This window comes from Chelonoidis abingdonii, chromosome 7, assembly GCF_003597395.2.
Source record: "Chelonoidis abingdonii isolate Lonesome George chromosome 7, CheloAbing_2.0, whole genome shotgun sequence".
NCBI classification, from domain to species: domain Eukaryota; kingdom Metazoa; phylum Chordata; order Testudines; family Testudinidae; genus Chelonoidis; species Chelonoidis abingdonii.
Window position 1 is genome coordinate 38,115,357 of NC_133775.1, and position 22,068 is coordinate 38,137,424.

Below are 22,068 nucleotides of genomic sequence, written 5' to 3' on the forward strand. Positions count from 1 at the left end.
ATCTGTTTTACAAAACCGGTTTATGTAAAATCGGAATAATCTCGTAGTGTAGACATACCCTTAGGCTCACAGGGCTTGGGCTGTAAAATTGTGGTGTAGGCATTTGGGCTTGGGCTGGACCCTTTTAAATAAAACTGCGATTCTGTCGGAGGTCGTGGAAGTCATGGATTCCGTGATTTTCCTTGGCTTCCGTGACTTTCACAGCTGCAGAGGCTGGTGCAGCTGATCCCGGGCCCAGCTGCTCAGGTGCCCCAGGACAGCCATACTCACCGCTGCTCGGGCAGCCTGGGGTGGCTGGCCCCGAGGATTGCCCACTGCTCAGGTGGCTGGCATGGGAGAAGCACCCAAGCAGCGGTCCCCAGGGCCTTGGAGCAGGGTTAGCTGGAGGCAGTCAGTCGCCAGCCCCCACAGCAGCGGTGTCCTGGGGCCCCCCAGAGCAGCAGCCCCCTGTGCCCTAGGAACTGTCAAGTTTTAGTCAGGTGTGTGTGTATATGTGTGTGTGTATATATATACACATAGTAAAAGTCATGGACGGGTCGGGGCTGTCAATTTTTGTTTATTGCCCGTGACCTGTCCATGACTTTTACTAAAAATACTCATGACTAAATCTTAGCCTTACTTATAAACAAAACAAACCATTCACCCTGTCTTAGGAAGTGTGTTCTCAGTGAAAACAAAGTCAATAACAAGTTTGAAGTTTTAACATTAAACTGATTTAGCACACTTGAGGCATAACACTTTTTTAAGCGGTTTTTTTTCGTAAAATATATGAAACATTTTTCATATTCAGATGAATTTTAAATGGTTAAGACTTTTACTATGTTTAAACAATATGCTGAAGTTTTTAACAGTGACTTCAGCATAAAAGGATTTTTATTATTTTTTTTTTGGTTAAAAAGAAGTGCCTGAAAGCAGAAGCTTATGGTAGAGAAGGCACCTTACTCTGGTGCTTTCATTATAATTAATATTCACCACTGAGCTTGGCTCTATTTTGTATGGTTTTTAAAATTTAGTTCTAAGCAGATCTTATATAGCTTTTGATGATCTCCTCTCAGATATCAGACTGAACTTGTCAGTGCAATCTAGTGGTCAAAAATTCTACTGACAATGAGTGGCATGAATTCTAATCCAATTTGAAAAGCATTTCTGCCATAGATGTTGAATCACAAACTGCCATTAGTGCTGATAAAAGGCTAGTGCAAAATCTTTAGATGAGTTGTTAAATTGTTCTTTGTCACTGAGTGGTTTAAGAAATGGGAGATTATAAAGGATACAAAATATTTTGAGGTCAATACAGCTGTTACTGCTGAGGCTTTCTGATTTCATTCAAGTAGGTTTGAGTCACAAAGTGAACTTCATGACATTAAGATTTTCTGTTTGAGTAAATCAAGAATACAAGCTCATTGTATTTACCCTGTCTCTCTGCATATGTGATTTGACATATAGCTGAAGAAAGCCAATAGTGTAGAATATTGCTGCCCTGGCTGTGTTTTCATACAAGAGAGAACTGAATTCAGCTTAAGTGTGGGATTTAACACAGGTTTATTGTGAGATAACTGTTAAAAAAAATCTGGAAAATAAATCTAAAATGCTGAAATTCCCATTATAAATCTTGTTGGAACAAATGAATTAGCTCTTGCTGCCAGTATTCTGTGGTTTATATCCCACTGAGGGACTGATGCCAAAAAGACATGGCCTGAAATCTAAAGAGGCTAGAAAGCATCAAGTCAGATGACAGACCTCTCAGTAATGTTGCGAAGCCAGCTGACGAAGTGCATCAGATGTTTTTGACAGTTCCACTGAAATAATCATAACTTCTTAATTTTATCACATATGTTATGGAGTCTTATACTATTTGATTTTAGTGTGTTACGTAAATATGCTTATTAAAAGTACTACAAGTAAAGTATTTATTTTTTACATTTTTTTAAATTAGCCAGTAAATGTTCTAGATTCCTAAGGCCTAATTTTCAAGCGTCTATATTTCGTTCAATACACAGAATAAAGATCTCTTTATCAGTTGCTAAACATATGAAACTTCCATAAGTGAATACAGTTTAAAGCTAAGAATGCATGTAATCCTTAAGGTAACTCACTTAAAAGACAATGGTTTTAAAGCAGAAATATTCTGCTGTTCACTTTCTGTGTTTCTTAGAATTCAGAGTTACAATAGAAAGTTTTGTTTCCTATTTACGGTAATATACTAAAGGTAGCTGGACCCTACAGGGTTTCTGGCCTCAACTTTTTATATCTTTCAACAGTAGCTGTTTGGATTTTGTTGCAAATTTCTTTTCCTCTGTAATGTATGAGATACAGATTTTTGCACTCTAGCTCCCCCCTTTTATTTGTTTATTGGTTGATTGGTTCTGTGGTATCTTCATGATAGTAACTGTTTTAGACCAACTTTATCTTGTCGTCATCCCTTTTACTTCAGCAACTGATTCAGCACCTTCAAAATACCTTTTAAACCAGAAACACTGCATTATTTATTCATTTTTTGAGGGATAGTCCCATCTCTTGCAATGCTTTTGTCAAGTGGATTATTCCTCCTTCACAAACTAGATTTTAGTGCCACATGTTAGCAAACATGGTACAATATACTGAAATCAAAGTTTCATAAGGTAGAAAAAAGGTATTGCTCTGGTATACTTCCTTATGTCAGTTCATAATTAATGAATTGTAGGTTGTAGGGAACATAGCAATTCATCATCTATCCCAAGTTTAAGTTATTTAGTAGTTAACTCTACATGCTTAGTTTTGAGGTGGGAAATAAGGGGGAAATCAGAGATCCTTCAGTATTGGGCCTCTTCTAACTTTTGCTGTATTTTACAATATTTTGCAGATTTTAAGCTTTCATTTTAAAAGTATTAATTTTCTGCCATTCTGCTACAGAGATTCAGGTATCACAATGTGATCCTGTGCTGCTGTTTTCCAAACATAGCTTTACAAAAAATTGTCTTCAGCTAAATAGCAGTGACAAAGACATGAACATACCTCTACCCTATTCAGCTCCACTGAGGTAATTAATTGGGATAATTTAAATGCTAATGTTAACCACAGGCAATATTGTGTGCGGGGGGGAGGGGGACCTTTTTTTTTTATTATTATTATTTTAAATAAGGAAATTGACAGCAAAACTGTGAATGCAATATTTAAGGATGCACGGTTCAAACGGGTCAAGGGTTTCACCCTAAATTGCATGATATGTCTTAACTATAACTATATGGCCACAAAATAAGTAAATATACAAACTATAATATAATATAATTAATAAATCATGTCTGTACGAAAAGGGGGAGAAAATTGTTTCGTATGTGTAGTGTGCCTGTGAGCCTTGCTGTGGGATCGCAAATTTTAGCACTAATTGTGCTGTCTTTGTATTTGCATTAATGTAGGTTTTGTTTTTAATTTGATAAATTATGAGTAGTTTCATTTTATACTCTCACACCTCTTTCTAATCTTGCAATATGACAAACGCTATAATACTCTCCTCTCTCACCCTCCGCCTCTCCCCCAGAAATCTCTTGCAGTAGTCACTGAGAAAAAAAGTGAGTTCCATAGCTATACATTATGTCTGTTATTTAAATCGCTGGTTCTTATGGATGTGTTAAAGCAATCTCATTCTGAGTCTCATTGATTGCTTATGTGAGTAAAGTTAAGCATGTGTGTAAGTGTTTTCAGGATCAGGTCCTTGAGTACGTCAGTACCCCTGTTAGGTCTACTACTTCAGTGCATAAATATTGGTAGGCTTGGGGTCTTATATGTACACCTCTACCCCGTTATAACACGAATTTGGATATAACGCGGTAAAGCAGTGCTCCGGGAGGGCTGCACACCCCGGCGGATCAAAGCAAGTTCGATATAACGCAGTAAGATTTTTTGGCTCCCGAGGATAGCGTTCTATCGGGGTAGAGGTGTATGTTTAGAGAACTCTTGAAATACCCGTTCTTTTCTTTTTTCTTTTTCTTTTTTTTTTGTAGATATACCAGTAAGTTTTTTTTACATTTTTAATTCAACTTTGCAGAAAATCATTTTTAGGAAGCACATTAGTCTTTTTTATAAATACATTTAATTGTGATAGGTGAATTGTTTTAAGTGTTCCATCATTCTTTCACTTCATTTTTTTACTTTGTTGTATGTCTGTATTTGCTTCAGTTTAGTACTGTGGTATTTGATTCAGCTATACATATGTTTTGGTATATTTAAAGGGCTTGACTAATTCAAACTGAATTCTAACAATTTTAATCTTTCATTCCTTTATGTATGATTTTCTGGTAAAATTTTGATTTGTTCTGAAGTATTTAATTTAGCTATGTAGAAATAGAAACAAGCCACTTTTTTGTTTAACATTCATGAATATATTTTAAGAGAACTCTGTTTTTTTTCAGTAGCTGTGAAGTGTAGGAACAACCACTAGAATTTGTTTTAAAAAGATAATTTAGTAATTGTCGAAAGGTGCCAATCACAGTGATCATAGCATTTGCAATTCAACCATCCCTCCACATACTTAATTAACAGCAGTTCCATTTGGACCAGAATAGTCCTAGGTTTTTGACTTCTTTCCCAGATACCTCTAAATAGTAACTGCAAATGGGAAATTCTTTTTTTGGTGCTCTGCTCCCCTCCGGCCACTAGTAGACACTATTTTGGGTGCTTATAAACATCTGGAAGCTTCCTACCCTCCTAACCTGGCAGTACCTCTGCAAGGTTCCACTGCAGACATGCCAAACCCGCAAAAAAAATGCAGGAATTGGGCTCATTTTTGGTTTAATTGGCTTGTAAGTTGCTTGTTGGCTCATTTTTGGCTTCTTTTTTTTATCAACTCCTGGCAGCAAGCAGGGGGGAGAGTCAGGGGTGCACACCAGGCCCACCACAGTCCCAGACTTCACGCTGGGGGAGTCTAGTCACATCGAGTGTTGGAGTTCTTAATTATTGGCTTGTTTTGGCCTTGTTTTGAAATGGGAGTAGCTTGATTTTTACTGTGAAAGTTGGGGTGCTTATTTACCGTGTGAAAGTTGGCTTCTGTGTTCCACCAGCAAATAAGCAGTTACCAGCCACAATGGGTTTAGTTCCATCTTTCAGTAAGAGGTGGAACTGAGGCATTAGATGAGAAAGTCACCTTGATCACCTGGTCCTTCCGCTCTCACAGAGAGAGCACTGATCACAACACGTCATTTGTGTTGTTCTAGCCAGTCCTTCAGCCATCCGCTGGCCAGAATGTCAGTGGCACTAGACACCTGATCAGACTAGGGTCCTGCAGCCCAGAACCCTTGAGTGATCCGCCAGTCTGAATCTCTCAGGTAGCTTGCATTACAAGCACGTGCCACTGCTCTTGACCGGATGAGGAAGTAGGGATAGAAAAATGTGAAACCTGTTGGGACAGGACTGAGCAGAGGGAATGAAGAACCCTACAGGAATAGCATAATATGGCTGTGTCCCATCCTGTGCTCAGTTGCACTACGTGTACCTATGCTGGTGTTTTGAATTTTTTCATTGCATGATGAAAAAACACATTGATACAACATTGCATTGCAACAAAATAAGGATTCAGTGCGGGTTCTATTTTAGTAGGAGAACAGAGCTTTAGGAACCATCTGAAACCAGGGCCTAAAATCTTAAGACTTGTATTATTTAAAAAAACCCTCTAATTCACAGGAGAGAGCATGTAACTCCACTGTTGTTTGGGAACTTGGTGTCCTCCAGAATCCTACTTTATTTGTAGAATTTACAGATGTTGGCAGTTGTCCCTGTCATGCCCTCTAATGTAACTCAGCCTTGTTCTGGAGAGAGAACCTCAGTCTTCATACCTATGTAATTCCTGGCCTCTTTCCTGGAATTGCCAGCAAATATGCTAATTAGTATACCTTGTTACTTGGAGAGGCGTTAGTTTGGCCTGAACTGACACCAGAAATTTACTTAGCCTAGACCATCAAATAACCATTAAATGATAGCTTTGTGGTTATACTGTTCAGGTCTGGATTTGAACTAGTAACACAGGCTTTATAACTCCCTGACATTCCCTTTTATTGTATTTGGGCTGTGTATTTTACTTTAATACCAGGCTAGAAGGGTTTAATATTAGTATACAACATAAACCATTTTCTCTAATTCACATGCTACCCTGAAAGCTAAATAGAAATTCATGCAACTCTTGAATGAAAAAAATGAATTTTATTGAGAAATGCTGGGTCAGAAGAAAGGTATATTGTGTGTTTATAATTGGGTTAGCTGAGTGTGTATTATGTATTCTTCAGTGTCTTGAGTGGTTTTGCTGTTGAAACTTGTAGTTCAAATAAAGACTTTGTTGTTGGGAGTAACCATTGCTTTGTACAGTAAACTAACTTTCTCCCCTGGCCATAGTCTGGAATATAAGTTCTTAGTGAATAATTAAATGTTTGTTTAACTCTATGGTTTTCTGCTGGGATCACTCTGTAAGAGACTTAAGCTATCAAAAATACTTGCTTCAGTAAGGCTGGCAAAACAAAATATGTGCATAACCAAGTTTTATTGTGAGGATAAATTGTAACAGCAAGTAAGTATCTTGTAGATCGGCACCATACTATGTGCATGTTACTGTTTAGAGACTGGACCTTTATTCCCTGATTTCTACTGTCATGGCTGGCTTGTTTGGCTTCAGAATTTGTCTGCTAAAGTGAGTGATGGTTCTTGATTTATTTTCTGGTATGTTTCAAATAGATTCTAAGCTTCATAGTCAAAATGATAAAATGGAACATACTGCCTTAAGGTCTAAATTCTGGCCTTGACTCACTTGCAGCTCTGACTCTCCCATCAACTTCACTGGAAGATGTGTATGCTGCATATCTGGAGGCAGAATATAGCCCTAATGGTATCTCCTCACTGCAAAAAAAGAGTGTGTTCTTAACCAGTGTTTAGCTGGCTCAGGGTAAAATACCAGTGGAGATACGGCAACTCTGCTTTTAACTTGGGTTAGCAGCTCAAGTTAAAGCCCAGTAGTGGCCTGGGGTTGAACTTGAGCTACTAACCCGAGTTAAAAGTTGAATTTCTGTGTCTTCACTGCTGATTTAACCCAAGTTAGCTAATGCAAGTTAGCAAACCTGATTTAAGAACATGTCTTTTATTTTCATATGCATTTCTGCAAGAATATTCAACATGCGTTCCTAGAAAGTGCCACACAAGTAAAGGTATGTCAACAGCCACAGATAGCCAGGACAGCCTAAGCTGCTGCACTTAAAACTAGTAGTTTTGGAAGGATTCTATTTAAATTGTTAGTTGTCAGTAAACCATGTTTTCAACTGATACACACAAATTGATGAAAAAGAAATGCTCATTAATAGAGTTGGTGAGTGCAGTTTCCCCCCACACACCTAATCCCTGCAGGGATGTGGTATCTTGGGGCCTCGGCTGGGGAGGAAGCCCCTTGCAACTCTATCATCACAGCCCCATTCACTCACTCACCAGCTGGGAGTTGCAGGGGCCATCCACCACCCCTGGGCTGGAACCATTCAGTAGTGGATTGGCCTCCCAGTGGCTGAGGGTCTCTGCTCTGCCCATCCAGGACTACTGCAGCCTCCCACAGGGATGTGGTACCTCAGGCTCCTTGGCCACACAAGGAGCCTTATGCTGCCGTATGGTCACAGCCACACTCATTCACTGGCTTGAGAGTGCAGGAGGCCATCTGCCATCCCTGGGCCAGAGCTACTCAGCAGTGGGATGGCCTCGCAGCACCCTATTTTGTACCCTACAGTAACATCCCCCAGCACACTCCTATTACCAATCCTTATTGTAAAGACTAAAGATTTGCTGATTTGTGCCACCAATCCCAGTGCAGCCTCAGTGAAACCAGAATGTCTCAGAACAATGTGTGATAAACAGCCTCACATCAACAATGTGTGATAATCAGCCAGAAAACTCCAGCTGATGTCTGTGGGACAATGGGTTTGGACCAGTCTGTTCTGTGATGCCTAGGACTGGAGATGAAGCTGCAGCTCTGCATTCACTGTTTTGTGGCTTTACGTTTTGAGATCACTACATACAGCTTCTACTGTCATTAAACAGTTACTATCTGATATCTCTTTCAACTGTGAAAATTCAGACTGATAAAAATAAAAAAAAGCTTAAAAATAAAAATAGATAATTTTTTATTTGTTTGTTTGTAATTTCAAAAGATAACTGAGTTCTGCCCAGCCTATTTTTGAGATAGAAAATTCATTTTTCATGTTTGTTGCCCAGTTCATTCAACTGTCTTCCCATAATGCAACCACCAATTAAAAATACGTGGTATTTTGAAGAGAAAAAAAAGGTGGGAGGGGTTCTAAGGCAATCTGCTTTAGTATTTTTGAAAAACACAATTAGATCATACAGGGTATGGCCAAGAGAGTAATTTTGGTTCCTTGAGTTTCACCACATATTGAAGTTTTGGAAGCTAGGCTATTAACTGACTGTGGTCTTGTGTTTTGTGTCATGCTGCTGATGGTCTGTAGAATTACTGCTGTTCATTATTTGAACAGGGTGCATAACGTGCCCAACCATTTGTATCATAAAGAACTGGTGAAGTGCATGCTGAAAATATATGGGAAGCAAAGAGAAATTTCCACAGTCTTATGTAATGGAAATGTTCCAGGTAGTGGGCTGCTTGACTAATTCAGGTTGTCTCTGCTTGGTTACAGAGGTAGTATTTTTCTTACAGCAAGAGATTTTCGTGTGCTGCTTGCACCCATGGACATAGCACAGAGTCTCAGGGCGGCAGATGCAGTCTCTTGGTCTGCAAAGATTTCAAACAGGGTCACTTACTGAGGTTCTAAAGAAGTATGCTGTGCCGCAGGCACCAGTTATATCAGAACAGTGTCCTTCAAGGCTTGTTTAGAGTAGTGGGTGCAGACTGAAGCTCTCCATACTCTGTGGTGTGGTCTGAATTTTGATTCATACACATACTGTGCATGTTGAATTACAGTTGAACCCTAATTATCTAAAGGCATCACTGGTTATTGCAAACTTTTGGAGGTTCAGATTAACAAGAGCTTTTGCCCTTTGAGCTTCTTAGCTTCAGGGGAATTATTCAGTTTTACACCAATGGAGCTCTTGAACTGAGAACAGGTCAGAGTGTTTGAAATGCAGGATGCCTGGTAACTGGGGTCTGCCTAATGGAGGGAACAGAAGGAGGTGGAGTTTCCCCCAGTAGTGGCTGAAACTACCAGCTGCATTATTGGCAATATTTCTGCCCGATTTTCCCAGGTCCTTAGAGCACAGCTGCGTTTCAGAATTGCAGCTGAGCCACTATAGAGCTCCATCTAAATATAGAACATTGGCTCATTGAGGGTCTACTGGGGTAACTTGTTATATTTGTTTTCCATCAGTAAGTTCCAGTTACTGTGTTCAGTTTTCTCATTCTTGGCACTTCGCTCATTGAAGAATCAGCAGAAAAAATTTCTATCAAAATAAGAACTTGCACCTAATCTCTTAAACAAAAACAAACCAACAACAACAAAAAATCCTTACTTCAGAAAAGAGTGTATATTACCAACGGTCATTGTGCAATCCCAGCACAGTAATTTGATCCATGACTGTAGAAGATTTATCTGTTACCATATTTGCTACAAGCCAAATTTATCATGCTTGATTCAGAAATTGCAATAGGTACAATTGCAATAGGTTATTGGAAGGGCTAGATGGTTCATTAAGTAGAGGACCTTACCCCATTAAATGTCTCATATTTCACCAGTCTCAACACTCAGTTTTGGCATCTATAGTAATTAGAAGAAACTGTCTGCTCACCAGCCTGAAGGCTGCAGATCCAGGCTCCCTGAGAAGGCTTCGGAAGAAATGAAAAGTTAGCCTGCAGCAAAGACCCTTGTTTTAATTTTTTTTTTTTTCTCCTGCATTGATTAGTTCTTCAGTCAGATTGTAAGGTGCAATACAGGAAAGTGGAAAGTTCCTGCATAAAAGTTCCATTGCCTTCCCTCTGAATTGTCTTTCAGAGAAAATACAGATCACAACTGTGCGATATCATTAAAGACCCCAGCACAGTTTTCTCAGATGGCCTGGCCAAATTCCAATTTGGATAATTGCATTCTGCATCCCACAGAGGTGTGGTGGTGGGTGTGGTTTTGTATTTTTCATTTTTTTGGCAAGGAGGAAATCCATTTCTGTTAAGTGCAAATAATGTGATACCAAAGACTAACTTTGCAATTGACAAGATTATTTTTGGTAACAGTTTAATTCTTGTCTGGATTTTGTGTTGTATTAGTCACTTAGAAATTGTATTGAGGTATTTGGTTTGTATAAAATCCAAGATTAACAATGAAGCACAGGATTTTCTTCATCCTGAGTTTAATATTATGCTGTGGTCTTGTATTCTGTTCAGCTTACTATACTATGACCACCAGCTTTCAAGCACATTTTAAATAATGACCTTCTCTAAATAACTTTAACTATTAAATATTTTTATTTAGCTTACGGAAGAGATTGGAAATCTTGAAGATAAAGTGGCATGTGCCAATAATGCTCTGAAGGCTGACTGGGATAGATGGAAACAAAACATGCAACATGATATGAAAACAGCATTTCTTAATGTGGCCGAAAATAATATCCACTATTATGAACAGGTAAAACACACTTTTTTTGTTTTAGTTTTATTACTTTTTATTTATTTCAGTTCCTTTTAGAAGTCAGTGCATTGTTTTTAAAAATAATTGTCTGTATCCTCATTTGAACGTGTTAAGTTCAAATTCAATATTTTTGTCAAATTGGTGTTTAATTGGCCAGTATACATGGTGTGTATTTTACCTGAGCCCAAGCATGCTGATCCTAAGTTCATCATCAACAGAGGGCAGTCTTGTTTTACTAAGCACAGAAATTTGAACATATATTTTTTTCTGTTCAATGTGAGCTATAGTGTTTCAGTTGGGAAAACCTTTTACTGGGGCTGCATGAGACTGCTTCCCTGAAAACTCTCACTCATGTAAATGATTTTGTATAAAAGAAAACTATCTTTTTTCTTTTATCTTTAAAAATTAACTGTATTCCCAGATCTAGGAATCTCTAATATCCTTCAAATTGCAAACAAGCAACAAAATCAATACAAAATAGTGGTGATAAAATTTTGGGAAAATTACTGGAAGAATACATTATACACTGTAAAAAAAAAAAAAAAATTAAGTCTACTAAAACTGTGTCCTTTATATAATGGTGTACAACAAATAGATACATTGGTACTTTACATAACTGAAGTCTCCCTTAGTCTAGAAAGAAAGCAAATGGTGTCATCCCAAGACTTATCAGCAAATGTATGGTTTCTAATGGTCTCTGTTATTACCCCTTTGACAAGTATATACGCTTTCTGATTAAAGAGAGTTTATATATGTATTTGTAAGGAGAACTAGAAAACACTTGACAAGGTTTGCAGAGTGTTCTGTGAAGCTTCTTCGTGATCAAAAATGGTATTGTTCTCAGTGTACATTTTGTAAGAATCCTGGTAGGCTAGATATTTGTGTGATTTTTTTTTTTTATCTTTTTTTTTGTTTGTTTAAAAGCTTCTTTTTACTTTGAAAAATGTACTTCAGCCCAATAAACTATTTGTTAATGGGAAAGAAATCATTTGTTTCCTTTATTAATACAATTTTTATACTTTGCAATCTCCTTTTTCTGAGCTTTTTGTGGCTTACTCTGAGTAGATGACTGTGTCCTGATTTTACAAATCATTGCAATAGAATGTAATTGAAAAGGCAGAACTCATGATAATCAAGTCCACGTAATTAACATATTGTCTGTGGGAGGCATGGACATTGACAATCTGCTGTTATATATTAAGATCAAAGTATTTGCTGAAATCAGACATTAAAGTTTTTTGGTATCCTCTTCTTTTTCAGTGACCTAGTGACGTCTGACTACATCAAGAATATATACAAATGTTAACCATAACGGAATATCTTGTTAACTTATAGATAAATTGAGACACAGATACAGTCCCTGGATTCTCTGTCATGAAAAGAAATGGTCTTAGTTTAGTTAGGACTTTAATTTAAATATTTAAATATCAGAGGCCTCTACAAAACTGTCTGTATCAAGTACTATCAAACTGATACAGCTGAACAATTAGGGCTTTTTAGATAATTTCTTACAAAGCTCTTTTTGTATTTGTTTGAGAAGTTTGGGTGCGATGAGGAGCATGTGGAAATTGCAGGCTTACAGGAATCTGTAAGCCACTTTTCCTCTCCTGTGAAGATGTCCTAGGGATGCAACACTGTTGGTGACCTGTAAATTATTTTTTGAAATGGTTTGTATACCCTTTTCTGCCTCATTATAATGCCTGAAAGAATTTATTTAGAAATGGGTGGGGGTGGGAATTATATACAACATTTATATCAAGTCCAAATCCAATCAGCATCCAGGTCCTCAAAACATTGAAACTACTTCTTTCATCAAAAACAGGAAAGTCAGAACTGAGTATTTCTAATGCCAGAAACCAACAAAGAACTTAAAAATAAAATCACCCTTACAGCCCTCTAGTATATGATTGAAGTGAAGAGTGCAAAACTTGCTTTTCCTTTCATCTTTAAGCATGTTGATAGTTGCCAAGCATAAGTGCCTGAGCTTCATCTTTTGACATTTGGCACTTTTTTGATGTTACTAGTTGTGGAATGTTGGTTTGTCCTGGCTAAAGAAAAAGTGCGGTGCAATGAAATACTCAGATCATTATATGTAATTACAAAATGTAAACTACTTAAAAATTTTCACCACTAAAATGGCTAGTCTAATGTAGAGAGATTTTTCTCCATTTGATGGAGATATTGAAACTATAACAGATATTTTAAAAATATTTTATTATAGTAGTTTTATTCCTGAATTGTAACCAATCACTGTTTTTCTTTTAAGAAATTGTACAGGTGGGATCAGTGGACAGATCCCTGATCCTGCATTTGGAGCGATGCAGGCAGATTTCTTGCACCCATATGTATCTCCATTGACTTGAGCACAGGAGCCACCTAGGTATCATGTATTACATTGCAGACCAGTTGCAAAATACTGGAAACATAAAGTTGTTTTTATGTCCAAAAGGTGGAGTTTACAGCTGAGCAAGTCACCTATAGCTTAGAACTGATTATGGCCGATTGAAGTGTCAGTTAAATATTTTCTCGTTATGGTATGTACAAAAGTTCTTCACAGCCATACTGGAAAAAAAATATATTTAGTAAAATAAAACAAGATACAAAAAAAGTCACTACACAGCATTTTATTTTATGTTACTAGTACATCTAAAATTCAAAGATCACATGATACAATTTAGTGAAAGCAAAGCAGATAACTGGAATTACTGAACTCTGGCTTCAAAGAACTACTGTGATTACTCCTAGTTGTTTTCCTCACATGCTTTTTCTCACAATCTCGTCTAGTACCAACAAAATTAAAAACACATTAACAAAACTGACACTCTCTTCTGCCATCAAAAGAAAAAGAGCCTTGGTAACCCATTTCTTCTGGAAAAGGCTAAGTAAAATGGCTGCGCATTGCAACAAAATCTGAAGGCCAGAAAAACGTAGGCTTTGTGGAACCAAATGACTGTACAGCGCAGAGCTTGTGTTTTCCAGTGTGTGTGCTGAGTGGAGGTAGAATTCCTTTCATAATGTACAATGAAGTGATATTTAATTAATTTTGGCACTGAGAGAAAAATATTTTTCTTTCTGCATGAATGAGCCTTCCTTTTAAAAGATAGCTGCTAATTTTACTTTTTTCATGTGTCAGACTACTGTAATCCTATTCAGTCTTTACAGATTAGTCAGAAGCAGAGCTAGTTTATCGTTGATAGGATAGTGAGATCCTTACCAGTACCAACATTGCTTGCTCTTCTCGGAGAATTTAAGTAATTTTCTGTGCTAATCTTTTATTTATTGATTCAAATTTATAAAAAAGTTTCTATCTACAACCTGATATGCTGTACAGTCAAACACATGCAAAAATGGGCTAAAAAAGCCACTTACCTAACAAAGTAACTTCTTCTCTCCAACTCCAAAACTTTATTCAACCTCCTCTTCATAGGAAAAACCTTTGAAAAATTTATTGATTTGTAAGTGCACCCTGAACGTCTTCATATTCACACATTTGGCTGGTCATATTCTTGCATAGCTTTGTTAGCTGCACATGCACGCACTTCACATCCGACCTTAGGAGCTCCACTTTATAAGCTTAACAAATGCTTTGTGTGTGAATTTTTTTTTTTAACTTTCCGAACTTGGTTAAATCAAAATCTGTTTTCCTCTAGAAGACAGGATACTCTCCTGTAAGAGGGCAATTTGGATGCCAGATTTCACCTTCCAGCCTCCAGTCATTTCAGCTATAGGAATTAAAAGCAAAGCTCTTTTGTTTATAATAGGAAGTGGCTTTTTCCTACCCCTCTGTCTCCCTCACTCTCTTTTTGTGCTCAAGAACCGCTGAACTGTACATGCTCAAGCCTCTATAAAAAGAAATAGAAACTCAGCCTAGAAAACATCACCCCCCAAAAATGATTTTTTAAGAATGTCATTAGCCACTGAAAATAGGGGGAATGGGAATGGAAACAATTATGTATCTTTAAATACTTCATGCTGCTCCTGCCATTATTATTGTGCATTCTGTTTTTATATTTTATCGTGAAGTAGACATGCAACTGTGCAGTATGGAGACCTTTTCAGTGTTATTGCTAAAAATAATTCAGTATAAATATGTAACTCAGTAGTGCTCTAATGAAATACACATTCATTTTAGCTTTAGATAAAGTAGCGTTACTTAAGATCTTGTTCCTTCAGTTTTGCCTATTTAGCTTTTTGCTTTGATCTACAATAGTTATATGAATAATTGCCTTCAAAATGACAATCCTTATATGTACAGATTAAATTTCCTATTAACATTTTTTTTGTCTTCCTGGTTGAAACCTGTTGATGATCCTTTATTTAGAATCTCCTTTTTCTCTCTACCAGAAGAACTAAATAAAATAAGTCTAGAAGAATGGTTAAAGTACATATTTTTAAAGTAATGTGATTTTATGTAGTTCATGTTTCACAGTATAAAAAGCATGAGCCTAAGGCATAGAGATCTAGTTTTGTGTTGGTTAATTATAAATCTTGTCAGCTATAGCACCACAGTGATGTCTGACAACAAAATGAGCCACAGTAATTCCTATATTTTGGGAAATGAATTTTTGTTACGTAAATGAGAATAAATTAAAAATTGAACCACATGCATAACTAAAAGATCTTTGTATCTTGGCTTGTAAAGACTTTAGTGGACTGGTTCTGTTAAAAATAAATAAATAAATAAATAAAAGACCAAATGTAGTGTGAATTTGTTTAAAAAGATAATGCGATGTCACTCTTATCTTCCAACCACATTGCTATTTTTTATTTAAGTTACTTAGATGTATGTCATGTGAAGTCTTTAGTCACATGGACAAAATCTAAAACACAATTCAAAAAGCAGTGATCTAGTATCAAAAACGACTTCAGTAAACAGCATTCAGCACACATTCTGACTGAGCACCCCTCTCAATCCCCAGAAAAAGTTTAGGAAAATAGATGTGCCTTGCAACATTCCATGAAGATAAGCCAGTCTTGACACTGGTGAACCAAGGTGAGGAAACGAATCCCAGAATCTAGGATCATCATTAGAAAGCACCCAGCAAGTACCCACCCCCTGGTCATTTTACACTGAGAGGAAGCCTCCAACTCAAGTATCTCAGATATTTTCAGCTGCTGTCATACTGTATATGGGAGAGAGAGAGAGAATCTATAACAACTCCATTTATTAGGGACTTTACACGGAATGTCAAAACCAACCTTAATTTCCACCCATAAATCAACTGGCACCAACTGCTCTCCTTTAGCATTGTTTCTGCTGCTTCTCTCCTCATATTCAGCACTCTTTCGCCATCTCAAAGAAACCTTTCCCCAATCTAGTCATTCAGCACAGAAATGCAGCTCTTCACATAAATCCTATCTAATGGTTTGTGGTAAGCTGCTTCTTCCCAAATCTGGACCTTAGCGTCCAAATCTGGGTGCTTAGCAATGAACCTCCCCCAAGCTTATTATCAGCTTGGATCTTATCTCGCTGCCACCAGTCAGGATTCAGAGTTCCTGATAACTCGCCGGGTTTCCCCAAAACTTTCCCTGGGGGACCCCCAAGACCCAGCAGCTCTGAGTCTACCGGCAAGGGAACTCCCTTCCCTTCCCTTCCCCCTCCCACCCAGACGTTCCTCCCTGGGCTAACTTGAGAGGTTCGGATGTAATCTTTTACATCACAATACCAAGAAGCACGTCTCCTTATCCACAAAGAGACAAACCTCAAGCACAAGGAAACAGAGATAATCCTATCTCTTTCCCCTCCCACCAAACTTGCTCTGGGCTGCCGAGCGCACCCTCTGTAAGATCTAACACAGTAAGAGAGATTCCCCGTCTCACTCGTACCTTAATTCACTACCGACAGAGAAGAGAAAACTCAACAAGTCTTAAAAGATAGAAAACTTATATACAAAAGAAAGACAAAGACATAAACTCCTATATAACTCACTGTATCAAGTGAATTATAACAGGGCTGGTTGCTTATAAGAAAAAGGAATAAACAGTCATCCAAAAGAGAGCCAAATTTAAACCACGTCCAAGCAAAGTTACAACACATATTGTAGAATACAACGACAGAATAAATAAACCTCATTGCTTCCATTGTACTTACAACGTGGTAACAGAAGGGTAGAAAGAAGCTTGGAGATAGAAAGAAAAGTTGTTCTCTCACAGCCGAAAGAAACAAAAAGACAAGGACAAAGCCAAAAACCTCCAGAGGTTCCCTCCCCTGCTGTGAACAATCCGGTTTCCTGATTGGTCCTCTGGTCAGGTGTTTGGTTCCCTTTTCAGGTAAAAGAAACATTAACCCTTAGCTATCTATTTATGACATGGTTTCATTCCTCTCCCTCCTTTGATTTTTGAGGTGCCTCTCTCCAGAATGGAAGTACTGGGCTACTGCTTACCGCGGAGAAAGCGGGAATCAGTAAGGGACTTTGTCAGCAGGGAATGATCAAAAAAGAATCAGAGGGACTCTGTACGTCTGTTAGTCTATAAGGTGCCACAGGATTCTTTGCTGCTTTGTACACGGGGTCTCTAGCACAAGGGATGATCTAAGCCACCTTGTGAATAAATACAAGCCATAGAGTCACTGACATGTTCTGTAGTAACCAAGGATCCATACAGAATAAGGCTTCTAAATATTTTCTTTTGTTGCTCTCTTGGCCATTTCAATACTAACCCTTTCTATCTTACAATGTCATTCTTTTGAGCCCAGGTTTCCTTAATTTTTTATGACTCTATGGTTCTGGTCCTTTGTGTTGTCATTCAGACATCCCCCTGCTTTGTCCTCCTGTGCTTCCCTGTGTCCTGACCTTCAGGATTTTCTGTCAAGATTCCTTGTGACCTTTTCACCATCCCACCTACTTGTTTTATTGAAGGTATCCAGGAATACCAAGACTTGGTCACTTTAGAAGAAGAAGAAGAAAAACCCTGAAAATCATGAAATCCAGGGCTTTTGTGACAATGACAAATCATTATTAATAAATAGAGATTTCATGGCTCAACTTTGAAGGTTTTTCCTATAAATATGTCAGATAAGACAAAAGTTGTAACTTCACCTATTGACCTTTTCACTTCTGCTAAACAATAATGAATGCTATGTGTTTTATTTTATTCACGTATAGTAAACTACTGTAGCTTAAATAGCTTATTCCAAAAGTTTTTCACATAAGGAACAATGCCATTTTCAGAGCAATTGGAATTAATAGTAAGCTTGAATAAAGGGAGCATGCTTTTCGGTATTTAATATGATAAATGCTTTTCCTTATAGATGTTCAGAAGACTTATTTAGTATCAATTTTGCAGATTGTTCTTGAAAAGCTTGTATACAGGAAGTATTAATTAAGGTGTGTTACTCTTCGGTATTAACAGATATTTGGGTAAGAAAACTAAATTTCATGAACAATTTCATGTTTTCCTGTAGCATCAAAAGTGATAAAGCTACCACAACATAGTGGCAGCACTGAATGTTTTCACCTTTTGTAATGGCTCACTCTAGGCGACAGAAATTTGGAAAGTTTGAAAGCTTTGGGTGGTGACTGCCGGTGCACACAATACTCATTAATCATAGGTTTTCTCTGAGAACTGACATCTTAACATTCACCTGTAATTTAAAATGGTGTGCCAAACAACTTTGTGTTCTGAGCTACAGATATTCATTCAAATCAACTTGAGCCAAAAAGGATTTATCAAAGTAATTTGATGCTTATATAATAATTGGAGTTACACCAATCTCCTAGAACTGGAAGGGACCTTGAAAGGTCATTGAGTCCAGCTTGCTGCCTTCACTAGGAAGACCAGTTTTTGCCCTAGATCCCTAAGTGGCCCCCTCAAGGACTGAACTCACAACTCTGGGTTTAACAGGCCAGTGCTCAAACCACTGAACTATCCCTCCTCCCAATATATATAATATTGGTTCCTAAAATGAAAAAATATTCGCAAAATTAAAAATAAGTTTTGCCATCAGGAGAGGTATATGTTTGTCCAAGAAAAGCTACATTTTTCCTCCGCCCTTTGATTCTATTCTTTAGTACACAGAACAATCTGTGACTTTGAGTGTTTAGAAACAAATGGATTTGCTTTAATTTAACTGAGAAAGGATATAAGATCTCAAGTATGAATCCTTAGAGATTGCTAAGGAACTATAACCGACAGTTTGATGTTGCATTCCTTTTAATTTGATGCAGTCTGTTTGGAAGGTATCTTTGCCTGTATGTAAAGTGAGAGATTAAAGAAGAGGTTAATTAATGAAAGACTCCTTACCATGTCTTCCCTTATGCTAATATATACACTTGTGATGTTTGCAGTGTGTACTTGTCATTATCCAGGAGTGGTATTTATTTGTAGCTCAGCATGTTGGCTAACAGAATATCATTGATCTCTCTAGGAAACCATATTTATTACTCACTGTAACTCCTCACAGAAGCAGTTTGTGGTAAATATAGATGTAGATAGATATAGGTCTTTTCTTGTTTTCTCCTTAGCTATCAGTTTTACCAAAAATCCATATTCCTTATTCATAAGTATCTGTTTTCTTTAAGTGCCTTGCTGCCTGGGAGTCCTTCCTGACATCTCAAACAGTGGATCTTCACTTGGGAGAAGATTCTGAAGATAAGCCTTGAATATATTTCTGATCGATCTTCCTCTTCAGTACAGTTTCTGCCAACCAAAGAAGTGCTCTTTATATGAGACCAGATACATTTGAAATAAAACTGTAAGAATCAGTGACATCTGGAAAACCAGCCTATTGAAAACTCAGGTATTCTAGTGTCCTGACCTACATTTTTGGATCATGGTATATATTGCTATATATTGCTCAGTAATGATTTTACACATTTTATGCAAGTGCTTTCATATAATTGTTTTCTTAAATATTGTGTCATTTTGGATAAAATATTTTAAATATGTAAAAAAAGCTCAATTTTAATAAAAAGTTTAATACAAAATTTGTTTTAATCCTCTTCCCTAGTCATTAAGAATTACATTTGCCATTTTAGCTTGCTTTGTTGAATTTTATTTGTAAGATACATTTCCAACATTTCGTAAAACTACATAACAATTTTCAGGTAGTTGATCATTATTATTTTTTTAAATTGATTATGCTGGTGTCAGTCTGTGGTGAAGTGGTAGCTAACTTTTATCACAAGTCTGGTTTTGACCGTCCCTAATTCTCTACGAAATGTAGATCAGTCTCCCTGAAATTTTCCATTATGATCTTATGCTGGGGTAGAATTTTTATGGAAGTTTTGAGCCAAGTTGACAGTCCATCAAAAACTACTTGATTTAGAAATACTTTTATATTCATATATAGAGAGAGATGGATGGTGATTTCTGGTAGCCTCAAAAAACTGGTGACTGACATTCTAGAGGTGAAAGTAGTGAATTTAGTTATTACGAGCAGTTTAGGCATACGTTGGGGATTTTGGGGTATACAGAATTTAATCCATACCAGCTAGATATGAACTTCTTCAAGTGCAGGTCAGAGCTATCTTGACACTAAAATCTGCGTAGATCTTGCAGTAACTAGAGAGGTGTGAATGGCTTGTCAAAAGATGATGATTGACACTCCAAATTAATTTGAGACATATTGTCTGATGTCCACCAAAAATAAGATCTCAGGGCAATGAAATAGTACTTGACACAATGCAGTTGCATTCCACAATGTTCTTTGTGGGACAGAGGAGCAATTCACATCAACATGTAGTGTGAAAAATTACAGATGCTCTGTTAAATTAATACAACATTTAAAGAATTCAGATCCACTTGAAATTTACTAAGTAGTAAACTTGATGAGTTTATAAACCTGCATAATAATTTTACTTACTACCTGTCAGTCATTCTCAGTGTTTGTGTCTATTAAGCACCTCTCTGTGACCCTAATTTTACAATATTAAAAAATATAATACAAAATGAAAAACTCACTGTATATGTAATGAACTAGCCATACAATAGTATAGCACTTGCTCACCCTGTTACCCAGTCCTGCAGACACAATGAAGTTGGTGAGACTTCTCACACGTGGGCTTGCAGGATCAGGGCCCATCATGATGTGTATTTATAATCCCATATTTGCCCATCCCGTAATTCTTCCCCCACTCCCTCCAAGAATATCTGAGGGGAAACATTGGCTTTATGGAGGATTAACAAATGCCACGCTCTGGCGATCTAGAGGTAGACAGTGAGTACTACAAATGAGAGCTCCTAATTGAGAATAAGCTACCAGCAGACCGTCTTCCTCTCCTCTTTCCTCACCCCACTCCTCCCAGCCTCAACTAAGGGATTTCCAGGGCAAACACCTCTCTGATTACCGCTGTCGGAACTCAAGTCCTTTGAGTTCAGTTGAAAACTTGCAGACAAGCAGTGAGTTTCCAGAAGTCTAAGAAGCGCTAGTATTATGTGCTGCCCATATGAAGCACTAATAAAAGGTCAGCTGCATTCTGCAGTAGCTTCAGTTTCTGGATTGACTCAAGGTATGCCTTGTGAAGCATTACATGTTAGACTAATTATTGCTAGTCAAAAGCTTAAGCTGTTGATTGAAGTGCTTTATAAAATATTATGAGGACCAACAATGGTGTCCTTTTTAGGCATCTTTTGGGAAAGGCCTGAGCTTTGTCTGACCTCAAACTCACACAGTAGTGGGATTCCTAAAAGATAAACTGCATGAGTGCTCAATATGGCAGTCAGACTACAGCTCAGGAAAGAGGTCTTTTAACACAGCTTGGCCCTGTATAACTGACGAAAGATTCAAATAAATAAACGTAAGCAAAAAATTAAATGGAATTTCAGTAGTTTAAACTCGAAAGAGAAGAGAGGTAAGGTGTGTGATCTCTGATTAACAGAAGTGGATGAAGGTACAGAACCTTTTATGTGTTTTCAGCAGTGAATTCGGCAAGTTCTGGTAGAATAACATTCAGGAAGTTTCTAGCCACAAACCTAGATGAAGGATGAAGATCATTACATCTGAAACTTGAAGATCTGTGGCTATTTGTGTCTCTGACCTCCGTAATACAGAGAGGACATTGGCAGGTGTACATCAAGAAAGACATCAGAGACACTTAGTACATTTACAAATTTTGGCTTTGGTATATTTCATAATTTACTTTTTACTTGATTATTGATATTTAACAAAGCCGTGAATTGTGATGGGAAAGTCATCAGTTACATGTTCCTTCATACCAATATATTGCTTATTCTATGGGAGGGTTTTAACAGTTGAATAATTTATAGCAGATTTGGTTTTTATGATTTGTTAATAGCATTATTGTAAAGTACAGAGGAGATCTATTCATTATTAAAATATCATTACCATTGTTGTAGGATGTAACACTATTTTGAATACAATTTGAAATTCTTAAGTGATTTTTCAGACAACTTATTGGTTGTTTGGCCCTATTTCTAGACACTTAGCTTTCTTTTGTGTTGTCTTTGTTTTCCTTAGTCTATAACTTACAAAATGTTTCAGCTACTCAAACACCCTGGCTTATTGTCTTATATTTTCAGATTT

At 37.3% G+C, this 22,068-nt stretch overlaps 1 protein-coding gene across 2 annotated transcripts in view; it reads left to right on the forward strand.

The window, feature by feature from the left end:
- The window catches only part of SNX7 (sorting nexin 7), a 68,440-nt gene extending 48,930 nt beyond the window's left edge, over nt 1-19,510 (forward strand). Inside the window, exons 8-9 of one of the 2 annotated variants that reach the window (XM_032804979.2) lie at nt 10,431-10,583; nt 19,106-19,510. In XM_032804979.2, the coding sequence (XP_032660870.1) occupies nt 10,431-10,583; nt 19,106-19,186 (234 nt within the window). In that variant the 3' untranslated portion in view covers nt 19,187-19,510. Of the gene's footprint in view, nt 1-10,430; nt 10,584-12,126; nt 12,707-19,105 lie in introns of those variants that run through there. The other variant, XM_075067812.1, reaches the window with a different exon arrangement.
- Nucleotides 19,511-22,068: the final 2,558 nt, after the last annotated feature.